This window comes from Sinohyriopsis cumingii, chromosome 15 (assembly GCF_028554795.1).
Source record: "Sinohyriopsis cumingii isolate HCF-2022 chromosome 15, ASM2855479v2, whole genome shotgun sequence".
Classification (NCBI taxonomy): Eukaryota; Metazoa; Mollusca; class Bivalvia; order Unionida; family Unionidae; genus Sinohyriopsis; species Sinohyriopsis cumingii.
The window spans coordinates 88,768,830-88,789,623 of NC_142975.1; the positions used below are offsets into that span (position 1 = coordinate 88,768,830).

General features: G+C 36.1%; 1 protein-coding gene across 1 annotated transcript in view; it reads right to left on the reverse strand.

Moving 5' to 3' along the window:
• Positions 1–20,794, reverse strand: part of LOC149782268 (uncharacterized) — a 275,026-nt gene that overhangs the window by 8,268 nt on the left and 245,964 nt on the right. The window contains exons 47-53 of the mRNA XM_089935109.1: positions 20,286–20,396; positions 18,133–18,303; positions 16,924–17,181; positions 15,260–15,352; positions 13,042–13,224; positions 8,665–8,765; positions 5,677–5,807 (exon numbers count right to left, since the gene is read on the reverse strand). Coding sequence (XP_089791235.1) covers positions 5,677–5,807; positions 8,665–8,765; positions 13,042–13,224; positions 15,260–15,352; positions 16,924–17,181; positions 18,133–18,303; positions 20,286–20,396 — 1,048 coding nt within the window. The remainder of the gene's footprint in view (positions 1–5,676; positions 5,808–8,664; positions 8,766–13,041; positions 13,225–15,259; positions 15,353–16,923; positions 17,182–18,132; positions 18,304–20,285; positions 20,397–20,794) is intronic.

The window sequence follows — 20,794 nt, forward strand, 5'->3', positions numbered from 1 at the left end:
ATGGAATGGTGGATGTGGAAAACTCTACACTGATGGCCATCAATATGGCATGGGGATGGAATGGTGGATGTGGAAAACTCTACACTAATGGCCATCAAAATGGCATGGGGATGGAATGGTAGAAAAGGATAACTACATTGATGGCCATCAATATGGTATGAAGATGGATAGGTTGAGGTGGAAAATTCTACACTGATGGACATCAATATGGCATGAGGATGGAATGGTGGATATGGAAAATTCTACACTGATGGTCATCAATATGGCATGAGAATGGAATGGTGGATGTGGAAAATTCTACACTGATGGCCATCAATATGGCAAGGGAATTGAATGGTGGATATGGAAGACTCTACACTGATGGCCATCAATATGGCATGAGGATGGAATGGTGGATATGGAAAATTCTACACTGATGGCCATCAATATGGCATGAGAATGGAATGGTGGATGTGGAAAATTCTACACTGATGGCCATCAATATGGCAAGGGAACTGAATGGTGGATATGGAAAACTCTACACTGATGGCCATCAATATGGCAAGGGAATTGAATGGTGGATATGGTAAACTCTACACTGATGGCCATCAATATGGCATGAGGATGGAATGGTAGACATGGAAAACTCTACACTGCTGACAATTTTGATTACCATGGTAATGGAATGTAGATATAGAAAATTCTACACTGATGGCAATTGATATGGCATGGGAATAGAATGGTAGATCTGGAAAACTACATTGTCTGATGGCCATCAAAATGGCATGGGGATGGAAGAGTCAATGTGGAAAACTCTACACTGATGGTAATCAATATGGCATGGGGATGGAATGGTAGATGTGACGTTTCATAAAAGTTAAACTAAAATGACTACTATACATTAGTATAATGCAGCAATATCTTGTCTACACAAATAATATGTGTATATAGATAATATTTGTGTGTGTATAATGTTTGTGTGCACATAAATAATATTTGTGCATACACACATAATGTATATTGATAATGTTTTTTGTGTATAGATATTATGTGTATATAAATCATGTTTTTTGTATATAGATATTTGTGTTTATGTTTCTGTATATAGATATTTGTGTTTTAGATGTTTTGTGTGTATAGATATTTATGTGTACACAGATGTTTGTGTATGTAATGTTTTGTGTATATAGATGTGTATGTGTAAATAATGTTTTTTGTTTATAGATATTTATGTGTGCATAGATGTTTCTATATATACATTTTTGTGTATATAGACATTTATGTGTATATAGATGTTTTTTATATAGATATTTGTGTATATAGATGTTTTTGTACATAGATATTTATGTGTATATAAATAATGTTTTGTGTATATAGATATTTACGTGTATATAGATGTTTGTGTATTTGATGTTTAATGTGTATATCGATATTTATGTGTATATAAATAATGTTTTGTGTATATAGATATTTATGTGTAAATAGATCATGTTTTGTGTATATAGATATTTATGTGTATATAGATAATGTTTTGTGCATATAGATATTGTGTGTATATAAATGTTTTTTGGTATATAGATATTTATGTGTATATAAATAATGTTTTGTTTATATAGATAGGTGAACATAGATGTTTGTGTATATAATGTTTTGTGTATATAGATATTTATGTGAATATAGATAATGTTTTGTGTAAATATATATTTATGTGTACATACATTTTTGTGTATATAGATATTTATGTGTATGTAGATGTTTTGTGTAAATATATGTGTACACAGATGTTTGTGTATATAATGTTTTGTATAAATATATATTTATGTGTACATAGATGTTTGTGTATATAATGTTCTGTGTATATAGATATTTATGCATATATGGATAATGTTGGTGTATATAGATATTTATGTGTACATGTTTGCATATAAATAATATTTGAGTATATATAGATACTATTTATATGTATATAGATAATGTTTGTGTTTATGTTGATTGTTGTTCTTGTTCTAGGGTTTAACACCATTTTTCAACACAAGATAGGCTATACATGGCAGCCAGTATAACTGGTGGAGGAAGAACCCTGGGAAACCCAGGGAAGAACCACCGACCCACGGGAAGCTACTGGCAGGCTTTCCCACGTACCCACGCTAGCTGAGCCTTGGACTCGAACCCAGACAGAGGTGAGATGGCAGTGATCCGGAACGGTGAACGCTTTAGACCACTCGGCCACTCGGGGCCCCTGTTTATGTTGATAATGTTTATGTATATATAATGCTTGTATATAGATAATATTTTTGTGTATATATCATGGACTCCTCAGTTTTGATGCACTTCAACGCTTGCTTTCATCTTTTCAGAAATACACTTCTTTCACTTTCTCTCATTACTTTAGAAACATTAGTTATTTTAGAAAAGTATGGATAACAGATGACAGTGATATACTCCCTCATATTGTTCCTAATGAGCTTTCACCCAGACAAGCTCTTGTCATAAAAATTGTGTATTGCAACAGATTTTGCCAAAAAAGCAAAAAATTAAAATAAAAAATTGGGGAAAATCATGTTCATATCATGATAAAAATATTCACTTAAGAAGAAAAAAAATGAGATTAATTTTATGTCTGCATTCCAATAATTAATTTGCACTGTGAATATACAGAACCTCAATGTTTGCATACATGTACTGTCTTTGGAACATTAGAGCTGTTTGCATCCTTCATGTCTTATGTCTCTAAAAGTGCAAATGATCAGAGAATTAAAACATATTGTTACAACCGCTCTGGTGGCCTAGTGGTTAGAGCGTCCGCCTCAGATGCGGGAGGTCATAGGTTCGATCCCCGGCCAAGTCATACAAAAGATTTACAAAAATGATACTAACAGCTGCCTCACTTGGCGCTCAGCATTAAGAGGTTAGTGTTAGGACGGGTCAGCCTGGTGTCAGTATAATGTGACTGGGTGGGACATCATGCTTCATGTCTGCGGCATGATGCCCCAGTGCAAGACATCACTATGAACTGTCACACTGCAGACATTGTAGCGATATGACTGAAAAATTGTTAAAGCTACGTTAAAATTCCAAATCACACACACACACACATACTGTTACAAGAGATGGTTTCATTTTCATTTATTGTAATTTTTACCATTATCAAACCAATTTATAAATAAAATTGGTCCAAATAAGTTTATTATCAATATTCTCTGTCACGTTATAAGTAAGGAACAATAGCCAGATTGCAATATGTATATGCTAGACCCTGAGGCTAATAATTCGCTTCTTAAATGTTGCGAGTGTCAGCCTTGCGAACAATGAGTGTCAAAGCGATATGTACACAGCTGGCCAGCTGGCTTATGTTACGATAGTGTAAGCTGACATCAAAAGGACAGAAAGGACAGGTGGGAAGCCAGTTGTATATAACATGGCCATATGAACTTGCTACTGGCACCTTATTTGGCTGTGTGTGATTCACAGGTAAGTGGCATGAATTGCCAGTGTTGGGATCAAAGGAACATCAAGTGGGGGTAGTAAATCCACCCTTGACAGACTGCCAGCGAGGGGGCAATGTCTGCTAATTAAGTAGACCATGGGTGAATAGACATCCACTTGGAATTGAGCAAGGCATGGCCACCATTGGACTCACTGTTTAAATCTAGTGTCTTGAAACTAAATGTCAGTAGTCGCTAAACCATCTTGCGGAAATTACATAAGGAAGTTATAAGCTACTCCGACGTCATTCGAAATTGGCAGGAAACATTGTTATTCTGGGAATTACAAAGGAGCTTCAGACAGGAAGCTCTTAGGGACTGGAGGAGCTGTAGGAGACAAAGAAGGGAAATACCCTCGTACAGTTGGTCCCAAGTCTCTGGGAGACAAGTAAAGGACAGAACGGAAGTGGAGGAAGTGGAAGGGTGTTCCAAAGCAGAGAGAATGTCATTAACTACTTTTAGAAGAGTAGTTTCAGTACTGTGGCAAGGGCGATGTGCAGATAGTACATTGCTAGAAAGACTGAATTCAGATGAGATACAAGTTGGGATAGAACAACTTTTTCTAAGATTTTGTATATGAATGGGAGATTCATCCCATGTATGATCAATATACATGTGAATTTTATAGTATTTCACATCTTATAAGTGTACATGTATATTGTTCAGTATCCCACCTGATCAATGTATATATGTATTGCATGATATCCCATGTCTTGCCATTGTACATGTGTATTGTACAGTATCCCATCTGATCAGTGTATATATGTATTGCATGATATTCCATGTCTTGCCATTGCACACATGGTTTGTACAGTATCCCATCTGATCACTGTATATATGTATTGCATGATATCCCATGTCTTGCCATTCTACATGTGTACTGTACAGTATCCCATCTGATCATGGTATATATGTACTGCATGATATCCCATGTCTTGCCATTGTACACATGGTTTGTACAATATCCCATCTGATCACTGTTTATATGCATGGCATGATATCCCATGTCTTGCCATTGTACATATGTATTGTACAGTATCCCATCTGATCACTGTATATATGTATTGCATGATATCCCATGTCTTGCCATTGTACACATGATTTGTAAAGTATCCCATCTTATCACTGTATATATGTATTGAATGATATCCCATGTCTTGCCATTGTACACATTTTGTACAGTATCCCATCTGATCACTGTATATATGTATTGCATGATATTCCATGTCTTGCCATTGTACACATGGTTTGTACAGTATCCCAACTGATCACTGTATATATGTATTGCATGATATCCCATGTCTTGCCATTCTACATGTGTACTGTACAGTATCCCATCTGATCACTGTATATATGTATTGCATGATATCCCATGTCTTGCCACTGTACACATGGTTTGTACAGTATCCCATCTGATCACTGTATATATGTATTGAATGATATCTCATGTCTTGCCATTGTACACATGGTTTGTACAGTATCCCATCTGATCACTGTATATATGTATTGCATGATATCCCATTTCTTGCCATTGTACATGTGTATTGTACAGTATCCCATCTGATCACTGTATATATGTATTGCATGATATCCCATGTCTTACCATTGTACACATGGTTTGTACAGTATCCCATCTGATCACTGTATATATGTATTGCATGATATCCCATGTCTTGCCATTGTACATGTGTATTGTACAGTATCCCATCTGATCACTGTATATATGTATTGAATGAAATCCCATGTCTTGCCATCGTACATGTTTTGTACAGTATCCCATCTAATCACTGTATATATGTATTGCATGATATCCCATGTCTTGCCATTGTACATGTGTATTGTACAGTATCCCATCTGATCACTGTATATATGTATTGAATGATATCCCATGTCTTACCACTGTACACATGGTTTGTACAGTATCCCATCTGATCACGGTATAAATGTATTGCATGATATCCCATGTCTTGCCATTGTACATATGGTTTGTACAGTATCCCATGTCTGATCAGTATACATGTAGATAAAAGATGGGTGAATACAAATGAAATGTAATGGAAACTAATGAATTTTTTAAAGTAGAAATGTTAACTATTTTATTTTCCAACCCATAATAGATAATTTTAGAATTGAATTTTGGAACTGAATTTTTTATATCATAAAATACATTTCCTTCAAATTGGCTATAAGATTTTGAGAAAAAAGTACTGACCATCTGTGGGAATAGGGATGTCTACTTCTTTGATGGTCAGTTTATCCTTGTACAGAGCCTCTGTTTTACTGCTGGCCAAGCTTTTGTGTACATCACAAAGCCAATGGATTTTTCCATTCTGCAGCTGAACCCTGTAAAATAATAATAATAATAACAATAACAATAGAGCTTTTTGCAATGGGTGCATCACAAAGGGCCCCACTCACTATAGTTTGCTCTGTAATGCCTTGAATGAAGGAATTTGAATGGGGAAACCAAATGTCAGGAGAAGATGGACATCCAGGGGACATGACTCCTAATTCATCTCCTTTAATGTCTCATCAACATGAACAGAATCCCTTGTCGTGATGTGAAGCAGATAAACAAGGACCATAACTCTGTCCAAAATGAAGAAGATATGACAAAACCCATCAAAGGTTCATAATTCTGTCAAACATGGAGTAGAATAAGACAAAACCCATCAAAGGTCCATAATTCTGTCAAAGTTGCAGTAGAATAAGACAAAATCTTGTTGAACACTAAGCAACCCATTTTGGTGTCAATGTAATAACAATGATTAATGTCACTCTGTTCATTACTAGGCAACCCATTCTGGTGTCAATGTAATTACATAATGATTAATGTCACCTTTTTGAATACTAAACAAGTCATTCTAGTGTCAATCTAATAACAATGATTAATGTCACTCTTTTGATTACTAAACAACCCATTCTGGTGTCACTGTAATAACATAATGATTAATGTCACCATGTTGATTACTAAGCAACCCATTCTGGTGTCATTGTAATAACATGATTAATGTCACCATGTTGATTACTAAGCAACCCATTCTGGTGTCATTGTAATAACATAATGATTAATGTCACCATGTTGATTACTAAGCAACCCATTCTGGTGTCATTGTCATAACATAATGATTAATGTCACCCTGTTGATTACTAGGCAACCCATTCTGGTGTCAATGTAATGACATAAATGATTATTGTCACCCTGTTGATTAATAATCAATGTATATGGCAGAAAACTGACATTTTTGTAGAGAATCCACTTTTCTTCTTTAAGTCACAGTGACCTTGGCTTTTGATATTTTGACCACAATTAATAGCCTTCTTCCTTACCCCATGTGCAAGCCATCCACAAAGTTTGGTTCGGGTATGTGATGTAGAACTACTGTAATTGGACAGAATCCACTTTTCTTCTTTCAGTCACAGTGACCTTGACCCTGGACCTTTGTACTCCTGAATCAGCAGGCCTCTTCCTTACCCCAAATGCAAGTCATCCATGAAAATTGGTAACCATAGATGATGGAGAATGAATTAAGGTGTGGCAACCAATTTTCTTCTTTCAGTCACAGTGATCTTGAGTCTTGACCTTTTCCCCCCAAAATCAGCATGGTTCTTTCTTACCTCAAATGCAAGCAATCCAAAAAGGATGGTAACTGTAGATGGTGAATTAGTTAAGTTAGTGTGTAGATACCATTTTTATTATTTCAGTCATGGTGACTTCAACTTTTGAGATTTTCTGTCTGAAATTGATAACTTTCCTTATTCTCCCAAATGTTGTTGTTTTTGGGGCTTAATCCAAAATGTTATTGTTTTGGTGGTTTAACACCCAAATGTTGTTGTTTTGGGGGCTTAACACCACTTTTCAGTGCAAGATAGGCTGTATATGGTGGCCAGTATAACTGGTGCAGGAAGAACCCAGGAAACCCAAGAAAGAACCACCAACTCATGGAATCTGACCAGCAAGCTTTTCCATTTAACCACTCTGGACAAGCCTGAGACACGTGTACTGAGGTGAGATGGAATGATCAGTAAAGGCAAGTGCTTTAGACCATTTGGTCACTCTCAAATGCAAACAACCCTAAGGCTTGGAGATTATATATCTTGGACACCAAAAGTTAATGTGCATAAATAAACTGGTAGCAGACAGATGGAAAGACAACATCACAACAGAATATACTCTGATCATGGTGGGAATATGATTATTAAGTACATACAGATCACACAAACCTTGAATATTGGTAAACAATCTGGATGTTGGACTTGCCAACTTAAGACCTACCTTTTAAGGTTGCCCATCACATCTCCTTATTTCTTTCCATGACCTACTATTTAAGGTTGCCCATCACCATCTCCTTATCTTTTTCCATGACCTACCTTTTAAACGTTGCCCATCACCATTTCCTTTTCTTTCTTCCATGATCCACCTTTAAAGGTTGCCCATCACCATTTTGTTATCTTTTTCCATAACTTAACTTTAAAGGTTGCTCATCACCATCTCCTTATCTTTTTCTGTAACCTACCTTTAAAGGAGGGGGGCCTCAAGTGGACGAGTGGTTTAAAGCGCTCTCCATTACGGATCACTGCCATCTCACCTCTGCGTGAGTTCGAGTCTAGGATTCGGCTAATGTGTGTATGTGAGAAAGCTTGCCAGTAGCTTCTTGTGGGTCAGTGGTTCTTTCCGGGGCTTTCCTGAGTGCCTCTTCTACCATTAATACTTTTTCCATGACCTATCTTTAAGGCATGGGTCTCAAACTAAAACCACCCAGAGGGCTGCATGAGGGCATTTATTGTGGCCCAGGGCTGCACCACCTTTGTTATCTGTCATGACATCTTGTGACACTAATCAGTTTGTGGGCCACAGGATATGGCTTGGTGGGTCGCATGCAGCCCCCAGGCCCACATGTTTGAGACCCCTGGTTTAATGGTTGCCCTCACCATCTCCTTATCTTTTTCCATGACCTACCTTTTAAACGTTGCCCATCACCATTTCCTTATCTTTTTCCATGACCTACGTTTAAAGGTTGCCCATCACCATCTCCTTATCTTTTTCCAAGACCTATCTTTTCAGGTTGCCCATCACCATTTCCTTATCTTTTCCAAGACCTATCTTTTCAGGTTGCCCATCACCATTTCTTTATCTTTTTCCATGACCTACCTTTTCAGGTTGCACATTACCATCTCCTTATCTTTTCCCAAGACATACCTGTTAATGTTCCCCATCACCATCTCCTTATCTTTTTCCATAACTGATTTTCTAATCTTGAAATATGCTTCCTTAAAATCTGCTTCATTTTTCGCAACCATCTGAAAGTTAAAGATACAAGCAATTTTACTTAGTGTTGGTCTGAAATGAGAAGATCAAGAAAAAAGTACACAACTAACATCTGTTAAGTAAATAATGTGATATATGTGCAATAATTTCCATTAATACTTATACCTATATTGTTAGAATTGTTATCCTTATATTGGTTGATCCCATTGGACACATATTCAGTGAAAACTAAGGGATGAAGGGACCATTCTGTTTCTATCAATTCATTCTTGTGGGACAATGAGTCTGCATATACATGAGCCAGCCTAGGGTATGTCAAACCCAAACATGGATTTGTTATTGAGAATGCCACTTAGAAAACCCCACACAAAAATACAAAGGTCTGGGGACTTGGTTCCACCTTGCTGTTTGAGATAAGTTACCACTGTTGAACTGTTGGACAGAATGAGAACCATTTCTATTCTCCCGTTACTAATGAAAAGCATCCAAAACTTCAAGGTTGGAGATATCCTTGTTGACAAGGAGACTGAGAATGAGAAGGAGGGTAACAAGTGATATCAGGTCTTGCTCCTGAGATAATGAGCCTTCTATTTGATAGCCTTTTTTTTTAAAAGGCAAATCACAGGACTTTTGGAAGCCATATGAGTGGGGACCTGAAGTCATGCTTTTTGCTAGTCTCCCCAATGGATGGCATTCAGAACCTGTTGATGCATTCCACTAAAAACCCATGAGTGTAAAAGAGTTGACTGAATATGCTTTGGTTGACGACCAAGTGACTAGTGCTGCATCTGTAGCTGAAGGAAGTATGGGCAAAAGAGGAAGTGTACTGAACATGATACAGAGTCTCCCAGAAATCACTTGTCAAGTCATTTTCATTATAGCAAATCTTCCCCATTCAGCAACGAAAGAATGGAGCCCTCTCCCTACTGAGATCTGTGATAAGGGGTGGGGGAATGTAAAAGTATGTCATTTGAGATAGGGATCATGGTATCATGGAAATGGTGGAAAAACTAATTGCCTTCCCTTTGCCTCTTTTCCACATATATTCAGGAAAACAGTGGTTTTGATGGATGTAAATTCAGTAAAACTGCTTCCTTTTGTTGGTTGCCTTGCAAATCCCTCTGCCATAGCTGAGACTGAGGGATGGAAAGAACGTATCCTTAGTGGCTGGTTGCGAATTTCATCAACCTGATCATTAAAGGAAACTGGATGATTACAGTTGTGCACATAGATTAGCCTATGATGGTCTTTAAGAAAGGTGCAAGTAGAGAGCATTGCATCTCATTCCACCTGTTGTAAGTTCGTAGCTATTATTACGATTATGACCATAGTATGTTGGATCTCTATGTTTACAAAGTGGGCCATTCTATAAACATGCTTCCATGTATCTCTAGTAAGATTCTGGTTGGGAGACGGTAAGCCATGTTCTGCCTATTGAAAGACCACCAAAGATATTAGATCCAACGTTGATCCCATGGTCATAATGTTACAAATCAACTAATTGATATCCAAATGGAAAAGTGGTGTGTGGGACTTGTAAACCCACAGTGATTTGAGGGAAGGCATCTTCAAGAAACAAATGTCTTCAGGTACTTGGGACATGTAACTGACTATGTAAGAAGCCTAAGATATCAATAACTTTGTCATATTGTGGGGTACCTTTGTCATATTGTGGGGTAACTTTGTCAAATTGTGGGGTAACTTTGTCCTATTGTGGGGTAACTTTGTCATACTGTGGGGTACCTTTGTCATATTGTGGGGTAACTTTGTCATATTGTGGGAACAACTGAAAGGATTCTTGCATAGTCAATGATCACCAGAGTCTGAACTGTAGTCCAAGCAGGCAATGTAGAGGAATAAAGAAAGAACTCTGGGTGGAAAACTTTTTCAGTCCAGGCCTGTAAGACTGAGTTTCACTGATCTTAAATCTAATAATGACAACTAAGGAACTTGAGAGACAATTATTGTCAGTTTTGGATTAAGGTAAAGAAGCCAATGTCTCTTGTACTACCTGCATATGTCAATGATGGTGGCAAACTACACATTATCCATTGGAAGTGCCTGGTGGCACTCTTTGGGTAAGACTGATCCAGAGAGTGCCTCTTCACACTGGACATTATTCACAGGAAGTGTCTAGTGGCACTCTTTGGGTTAGACTGATCCAGAGAGTGTCTCTTCAAACTACACATTATCCACTGGAAGTGCCAAGTGGCGCTCTTTGGGTTAGACTGATCTAGAGAGTGCCTCTTCACACTGGACATTATTCACAGGAAGTGTCTAGTGGCACTTTCGGGGTTAGACGGATCCATGAGAATATCTGTATAAAATGGATATCTTCTGCAGGAAGTGCTTAGCAGCACTATGTGGATTAAACCATTTTATAACTGGGTTCATGAACTAGATTCTTGGGTATTGAGGCACCAAGCTGAGCATTGCATGCAGGAAGTGCCTAGCAGCACTATGAGTCATGGAACTGGACGAGTTCATTTTTCTGGTGATTGTGTGTGTGTGTGTGTGTGAGATTTGGATTTTTAGCATAGCTTTAACAATTTTCCAGTCATACTGCTATGATGTCTGCAGTGTGGCAGTGATGTCTAGCACTGGGGTATCATGCTTCAGACATGTAGCATCATGTCCCACCCAGTCACATTATCCTGACACCAGGCTGACCAGTCCTAACACTAACCTCTTAATTCTGAGTGCCAAGCGAGACAACTGCTAGTATCATTTTTATAAGTCGTTGTTATGACTTGGCTAGGGTTCGAACCTGTGACTTCCTGCATCCATGGCAGATGCTCTAACCACTTAGGTCACAGGAGCAGTCTTCTGGTGACTGAAGCTGTATGATCAGTTGTGGTCATGTCCCATTGCAATCAGTTATATGGCCAGTCATGAAGGAACATGGCAATCTCTGCTGGCATGACATTGTCCAGTTCTTGATGTTGGGACAGGGTAAGGGATATTGATCCACGTAGACGGTCTGTAATTTTGACATGTGAGATTGTAATTGTTACTGTTGTTACCTGCATACAATGTGATGGTTTTATCCCTCAAGGTATGCTTCTGCGCCAACTGACTTCTGTCCATAATATGAATGTCTGACTTGTATTAAAAAATGACAACCAGAGAAAAGTACACATGAAAAGTGGTTGTCAGACTGGTCTTGGCCATGGTCTAAATCTGTAATACAAAAAACAGCAGGCAATATATATGCATAGTGCAGCTTTATAAATTTAGGAGTGTTTGTGCAGAGTTACACACAGTCATAAATACCTGTAAAAGGGCATACGTAGCCTATACATTTAGAGAATTAGAGCATCACTACTAATACTTATAAAGTGAATGCTGAATAATCAATTCTAATAACAACATACCTATAGTTAGGTGAAATCACAAGCATAGCTTATACTACATGTATGAAGTGGACGCCATGACTAATCCATATATATAAAACTTACCTGTATGTATATAATTATAATGGAAGCTATACAGTAATATAAATGAGTTCTTTAAAGTACACAAAATAAAATCTGCACACAAAATGCACTGATGCATTATTATTTATGCTTATAAAGTAGATGCTACAATATCTACAACTGATGATTTCAAGGGATTAGGCACCAATCCGACTATCGAGGGGAGACCACTCTGCCACCTTTGTGGGCAGGTAACGTTTAGCTGTTTAGTTACAAAGGTTTAATTTGGGAGGGCTGGATTTGAGAGGCTGTAGTAGTTCTAAAGTATTATGATTGGGTAAATTATTTGAAGAAGAAAATAGCAGTAGCATAGGTTAATTTAACTGGCTGTTTGAGACCTGGTTTTAACATCAGTATTTTTTTAACAAAGTGATATTTAATGATATTCTTTTAAGCTAACAACATAATTTTGGCTTGAATGAATGCATGAAAGTATGTCAAGATAAATTCTGAGATAGAATTAAAAATCTTGTGGTTTCATTTCTACAAATCTGTCCAAAGCAACTTCTGATGGTATCAGCGATCAATGAAGCATGTTACTAAATCACTGAATGATGCGGATCTCACAATGCCATATAAGACTTTGGTTGGTAGAGATCTCACAACGACACATATGACTGATTGGTTGAGATCAAACAAATCTACATGACTGGTTGATGGAGATCTCACAAAGTCACATGAGATTGGCTGGTGGAGAGCTCATAAAGCCACATAACTCTCAAAGGTGGAGATCTCACAAAGCCAAATTAGACTGGTTGGTGGAAATCCCACAAAGCCACATGAGACTGGTTGAACAAGACTACAGCCAAGCTAAAAAATGAACAATGTATACCTCCTCTAATTTCTGTTGGAACTTCTGTCCATCAGGCGTTGTGAGACAGGTAAGCTGCACATTACTGTGTTTCAGTAGGACCATGAGCCGCATCAGATATGGCGCCAGGCTGGATAGAAAGTCCTGCTCTTCACTGACTGTCAGCTCTGGGAATGGAATAGCTGGGGCCACCACATGCCAGCCCTGTTGACAAAGATAAATAATGACAACAAAAAGTAATTTCTAGTCATTAAATTGAAATGTGACAGATGTTATTGTGAGGAATACATTTTTCATTTTCCATTCATGGTGTCTTGATTTTTTACTTATAAAGTCCAAAATAAACAAATAAACATCACTTTTTTGTCCTCTAGTGCATGCAATATACCAAGTTTAGTCAAATCTGTAGTGGAGAAATGAAATTACAGCTGCAGACACAATCTTACTAATTTTAATCACCATGACCTTGACTTTTAATTATTTGAACACAAACTTAATGTGTCATGTTTGCCTCATTCCTGGTAAAGATAGATGGTGTAACACTAAAGTTGTGAGGAAAATAAAAATGCAACAGACTGACAGATTTATGTAGACAGGCATACATTTTAACATTATACTCTCTGCATTTTTGCCTGCATGTGAAATCTGCAAGTTTATTACATATATATACTGCTTTGGTGGCCTAGTGGTTAGAGCATCCGCCTTGGATGCGGGAGATCATGGGTTGATCCCTAGCCAAGTCATACCAAAGACTTACAAAAATGGTACTGACAGCTGCTTGGTGCTCAGCATTAAGAGGTTAGTGTTAGGACTGGTTGGCCTGGTGTCAGGATAATGTACCTAGGTGGGAGATCATGCTACATGTCTGTTGCATGATGCCCCAGTGCTAGACATCACTATAAACTGCCACACTGCAGACATCTTAGCGATATGACTGAAAAATTGTTAAAAGCTACGTTAAAAATCCAAATACACCATTCTCTCATATTAACAGGCCTGAAACACTCCAAACCTGCTTACAACACTGGGGTATGTGTGGATATAATTTTTTCTAATAGAAAACACCAACAAAAGATAGGTCCCTATTTGCTAAATAGAATTAAAATTGTGATCAAAAGGGATATATGAAACCTAGATATACTGCTCATTTTATCGTCAAAAGCAGTGGTTAGTGCCATGTACATTCAATCAACAGCATCAAATTCACAAGTTTTAATAAAAAGTCCATTATTTTTCTAAATTTTTCTTTTCAAACAAAATTCTCGATACACTGTAAATAAAATATACATTCAAATATGGATGAATTAAAATGTTTTGAATGCCTATTGGTGGCAAAACTTTTAAGAAAAAAATGCCAGCTTTTTTATAATCTGATAAATGTGATATGCCATCTTGTATTAAAATACGAATAGTTTTGATCACCCATCAGTGATGCCAACAAGTATTTCATTGGGAACCTGATTAAGTGCTGACTGTGTTCTGAACAGTTTGTGGAAGTTTATGTTGCATTGTAATGATCTTTGTTTTTCTTTGTATCAATTAAAAAATGGGGAAGCCATAGCCAAACATTCTGAAGTCTACTCATTTCAATTATAACTGCAACATAAAGACAAACATTCATCAAGGATGGCAAGGGAATGGAGTGAATGGCATAACTTGGTGTATGGAAAGGGAATGGAGTGAATGGCATACTCAGTGTGTGAAAAGGGAATGGAGTGAATGGCATACTTGGTGTATGAAAAGGGAATGGAGTGAATGGCATACTTGGTGTATGAAAAGGGAATGGAGTGAATGGCATACTTGGTGTATGAAAAGGGAATGCAGTGAATGGCATACCTGGTGTATGAAAAGGGAATGGAGTGAATGGCATAATTTGGTTATGAAAAGCTAGGTTTCACACAGTTCATTATGAATGGTTACAGTTCTTGAATTGACACCCAGATATTTGCTCAAGGATGAGCAGAAATTTCAAAATTATTTGCAATGGATCACAGCATCAATATTTAATGTTAATGCTGCTATCATGATTACCAAAGGAATATTAGCATCTATGTCCCACCATCATGTCACAGGTGAGACAAACAACAGTGTTCTATAGTAATATCTATGTCCCACCATCATGATGCAGATGAGACCAAAACAGTGTCCTATGGTAATATTCTCAGATAATTATAAATGTTCAGTTTAATCAAATCTACCTGAAACAGCATTTCTAGAAAATCAAACAACTTTTACACACCTGTTCATGCTCACAAAGCAGCCTAAAGCAGTATTTGGACTTGTGGACTATCTCAACATCCCCAGAAACATCGTTTTGGCCATCTTCTTTTGCCTGAAATGATCAAAACATTAGTATAGTCTAGTATAGTCAATATTAACGGTGTCTTCAAGCCTTCCATTATGTAAAATACAAACAAGAACATTCAAACAATAGTTAAAAGCAACTGATAAAAGCTGTTGATGACAAGAGACCAAAGTGGACCTGATATCACTCACCTTGTAATTGCCACATTGTGTATCAGGCCATATGCATGCTTCTGCTTCAGTGCTAACAGAAACAAACTGGCTGGTCAGTTTAATTAAGAATTACATTTTACTTCTTTTTCCACCTCTGTTTACCAGTATGCAAAAGTAGGCATTATTAAATCATGCTTTCTAGTCTATATTCAGTAATACAGTAATAACAAATATTGGGTAAACTAGTAAGCATTTGAATGAGCATGCTGTCTAGTACTTGTATCTGTAAATTAAATTAAATAAAATCTGGTCTCAACATTTAGAATATCTGAATTAGTCTACTTTCTCATCTTTTGGGGGATAATCAGTATTTGGAACATTAGAGGATGTGGATATTTAGAAGTGTTTCATTGGGTTATTGTCTCTCTATTCTACTCAGTGATGTAGGAGGAGAAGTTGTTGAAAGGTCCATATTTAGTAACAGAGTCCATAATTGATTGCAGATTAGCATCATCTGTATAAATTTAAATAAAGGGTGATATGTGTCAAGTTTGGTTCAATTCTAGTCAACAGTTTTGGACAACAAACAAATTAAAGTTTCTTTTTCTATCTTTTGTAACAGCAGCTTTATTATTTTTAATAATGGTGGCCATATCTGAAAGCAAACTGGCACCATTTGCATCACTGCAAAAGATCTTACTGTCACGATGCTTTATGTTGAATTTTATCACATCCTGTTCAGTTGTTTAGGTATAATCATCCAGGTTTGGAAAGCTGGTCCTGAACATAATCTCATTCATGCTTTTAATTCCAAAGTAAAACAACATCTGAGTCATTTCATTAGATATCATGTATTATAACACAGGTTTGTCAAAACAGAATCTTCAGACATTTTTTGGTGTACACTTGCTTTAATCTGAGCCATTAGTTAATGAAAAAGTAAATTTTGTAGCATATTATGTTTCTCCTATCATATTAGTATTAAGAATAAACTCAACCTTCTGAATTCAACCCTCACAAAAATATGAAAATTTTCTTCTCTTTCCATTCAGTCAGAGATGACAAGAAGCAACTTTTATAATTATCTTTCGTTAGATACACTAGGTGGCCACCAGTTCATTGGATGTTTACAAGCTTTATCAAGAGATTTTGAGTCATAAGATCTTGGAATTGACTCTAAAATCATCTTTCTCGAGTGAATACACTATCAATCATACTAATATTATAAGAACTGTTACTAGATGAAGGAAATAAAAAAGCATCCCAACGTCTACTACTGTCACCACATGAGGGCAGAAAAATTGGCCTTAAGAAAGAGGATAACTTTCTGCTAACTTTTAATATTAAACTGAGTTGCTTCACTTTCTCAATATGCATATAGATAAAAAAGATGTCTTCCATCTTTTCATGAATGCTGGATAACTGCTCTTCACACTGCTGATGTACCTGTTTATCTTCCTTCTCTGCTTCTTCCTTTTTCCCTCCTGCATCTGCAGTTTTTGTTAGATCTTGTTCATTAGAAGCGGCCTTCTTATTTGATTCTGTTCCATCTACATTAACTTTCTTTTTCTCTGCTTTCCTTGTTTTCTCCTCCTCATTTACCAGATCTACACAAATGAGTCGAGGGTAAGGTATAGTGTCAACTTCCTCAGCATAAGCTGATACATGGCGCAGAAATTTTCTTTGAGCCAATTCTAGCACTTCCTGAAAGGGTCATAACTAATTAATCACCATCTTCATCAATCTTTATTTTCTCTTTGCAGAATTAAAGGTTACAAAGTAAAAAGACAAGAATAAATGCATTAATTATATATAATTAACAGTAGTGTACAAGAATAAATGCATTAGTCATATCTAATTAACATAGATGTACAAGAATGAAGGCATTAGTTATATATAATTACATATGTAGATGAATAAATGCATCAGTAATAAATTTATCACTAACAGAGAAGAATCTCTCAGCCACACAGCTTCCCTTTGGGAAGCATCTCTTTTCTTTTCTGAAGCAAATATATTTTGAATTGCTTAAAGAATGAAAACCTTAAATTTACTAAACTTTCAAATTTATGGTAATTATTTGATTTAAAAAAATTGGAAAAATTTAAAGTCTCCTAGATATCAAGCTGGAAAAGATATTTAAAAGAAACCTTTTCATTTTAGGACAATAAGCAAACAGTTTCTTATTCTGTGACTTGTGCAGCATTATTGATGTATTCAAACAATGGTATAACAATACTGATAACATTTTCCATAACACTCCTTGCTAAAAACAATGAAAGAATATCACCTGCAGTTGTCTTTAAGCCCCAGTTACATTGCTTTTAGACAGAAAATGTGGTTTAACTTAAAAAAATTAAAATAATTACCCATTAAATGAGCCAAATATTTCTGTTAAGGAAATGAATTAAAAACAAATCTCAGTAAATCCAACAAATTTTCTTGCACAAATGAACTTAAAACAAAGTCACAAAAGATGAAAAAAAAATTTCTTTCATTTTAATCAGGGAACAATTATATACTGTGCTAATTGCTCATAAGCTGACTTGGCTTAATCTGCAAGAATGTAAAGAAGCAAAAGATGTTATGATTTCCAATACACATATAAAATATCTTAGAATTGCAAGCTGGCAACTTTCCCAGTCTGTATCTTACCTGGAATGCAGTCTGTCTCTGAGTATGAGCAGATTGATTTCCCTTGGTGCTGGAGTCATTCCCCTTGGGCAGGCATTCTTGTACCAGTTTTAACAACTCTAGGTGACCCGTGTCATTTTGGAACTGAAAGTTTACCTTGGGACAGTGGTGGCCAACAGCAAGCATTCCAATCTATAAAAAGCAATATATATATATATATATATATATATATATATATATATATATATATATATATATATATATATATATCTATATCTATATATATATATATATCTATATATATATCTATATATATATATATATATATATATATATATATATATATATATATATATTCAAACATGGATGTTGCAATCAAACACGGATGTTACATGTGAACACATGTACAATTTCATACCCTTTCAATTTCCAGCTAATAAGGTGGACATTATTTACTAGTCAACTGAATGCATCTAATAATATCGTCAAGCCCAGCAAACATGTTGGCAGCTTTTGTTTTTTGTTGATTATTAAATTGTGAGAATCTTTTATCAACCACTGCATTGTCTGCTGCTTGGTTGTGTATGCAGTTAAAGAAGAAACACATGTCGGTTATTGTTTGAGCAATGATTGTTTACAGAATTAATTGAAGACGATGACAAAGACGACTTACTGGCTTTACTCGTGGATCAGTAATAAGTAACATTACCAATAATGTTTATTTTCGCATTACACTTCAAGAACCTGGTGAAATTGTTAAATTTCGGAAGCCATGCCATGATCGTATTATATTTGAATTCATACGTGAACTCTTCCCCCAAATGATAATAAACATTTTTCACAGTACTTTAAAAAAAATACTTTCTGGGTACAAGAAAAATACATGTACATGTATTTAAAATTTCAGGAACCATGCCACAATACTATAATATTTGAATTCATACACGATCTCTTCCTCAAAATGTTAAAAAAAATTATACACTATTTCATGCACTTTGAAAAAACCATCACAGGCATCTCGTATAAGCTGATTGGGAGAGAACAACCCGTAATTTTATTTTTGTTGTACAGTTCACATAAAACAACCTTGATAATATAGTAATAAATATAACTATAACAAAATAACAACAATGATCATCATCACAAAAATATTCAGTGCATGGTGTTTGTTCAAAAATCAATTTGAATGGTGAACGTGTACAGCAGTCACCTGTGTGCAACAGACAGTTTTACCTTTTCCCATGAGTGACTGCTATTGACAGGTTTGACTGTGTGTGTGTATGTAAATAAAATATATGCATAGTATGTATGTTGTATCCCTGATATACCACCAGAAGAATCAATTTTCCATTAAGAGGAAAATAAGCTTGCAGAGTTTCCTTTAGTGAATTTCCACTCCATGGCTTAGGATGACATAATGATTACAGATGGATGGATGGATGGATTGATGGAGGACATGATAGTTACAGATGGATGGATGGATGGATGGAGGACATAATATTTACAGATGAATGGATTGATGTAGGACATAATATTTACAGATGGATGGATTGATGGAGGACATGATAGTTACAGATGGATGGATGGATGGATTGGTGGAGGACATAATATTTACAGATGAATGGATTGATGGAGGACATAATATTTATAGATGGATGGATTGATGGAGGACATAATATTTACAGATGGATGGATTGATGGAGGACATAATATTTACAGATGGATGGATTGATGGAGGACATAATATTTACAGATGGATGGACTGATGATAGTTACAGATGGATGGATGGATGGATTGATGAAGAGTATTACAATATTTTTGACACTAAAACATGGGGTTAAAAGCTGGGTTAGAAAAAAAATGATCAATGAAAGCTAAATGAATACAAAGCATAAAAATCTTGACTGACTGACCATGACTGTCAACACTGACAGCTAACACCCCAAAACAAAGCTATTTTCTCACCAGAAAGTTTGCAATCAGTCACTACATGTGCTGGAAACCAAGTAAATCTTCTGCTTCACCAAAAACAACTACATTTATGAATATTTTAACCCTAAAATCAAAGTATGGGAATCTAAGACAATTTATGAATATTTTTAAAATAAAAGTGATGGAATCTAAAATAATTCCAATTTAAGATGTAAAAACTATGATGCTCTTTGATTCTTACCTCACTCTCTTCCCATTTGTAACCTGTACCGACAATTGCCAAGATGACAGGGATTCTCAGAGTTGTCAAGCCAAAGCGAAACTCCATCAGACAGTTTTGGGACTGAACATACTGTTAAAAACAAACAATATTTAATTTTGTTTTTAGAAATAACAAGATTTTCAATATGGTTGCTGTGTGATGGCTATATTGCAAACCAGACTGGCACCATGTTCATTTAAGACCAACTGGACATCATAAGAGGTCTCTTGATTAAAAACCCATGTCAATATAACTCTCTACTCAGCACCATTTTCTTTTAAGACTAACCAGACAACACTTTCAGTGAAAACTCCATGTTGATATGACTATCCATTCAGGAGGAGTAGCAATGATAAGAATTTCAGGATAGCTGCTATGGCAGCAGCCATATGGGACATCCGATTGGAACTATTTTCATCTAGGACTAAGCAGATGTCATATGAAGTCTTTTTGTAAAGACCCCATGTTGATATAAGTAATCAAACAGG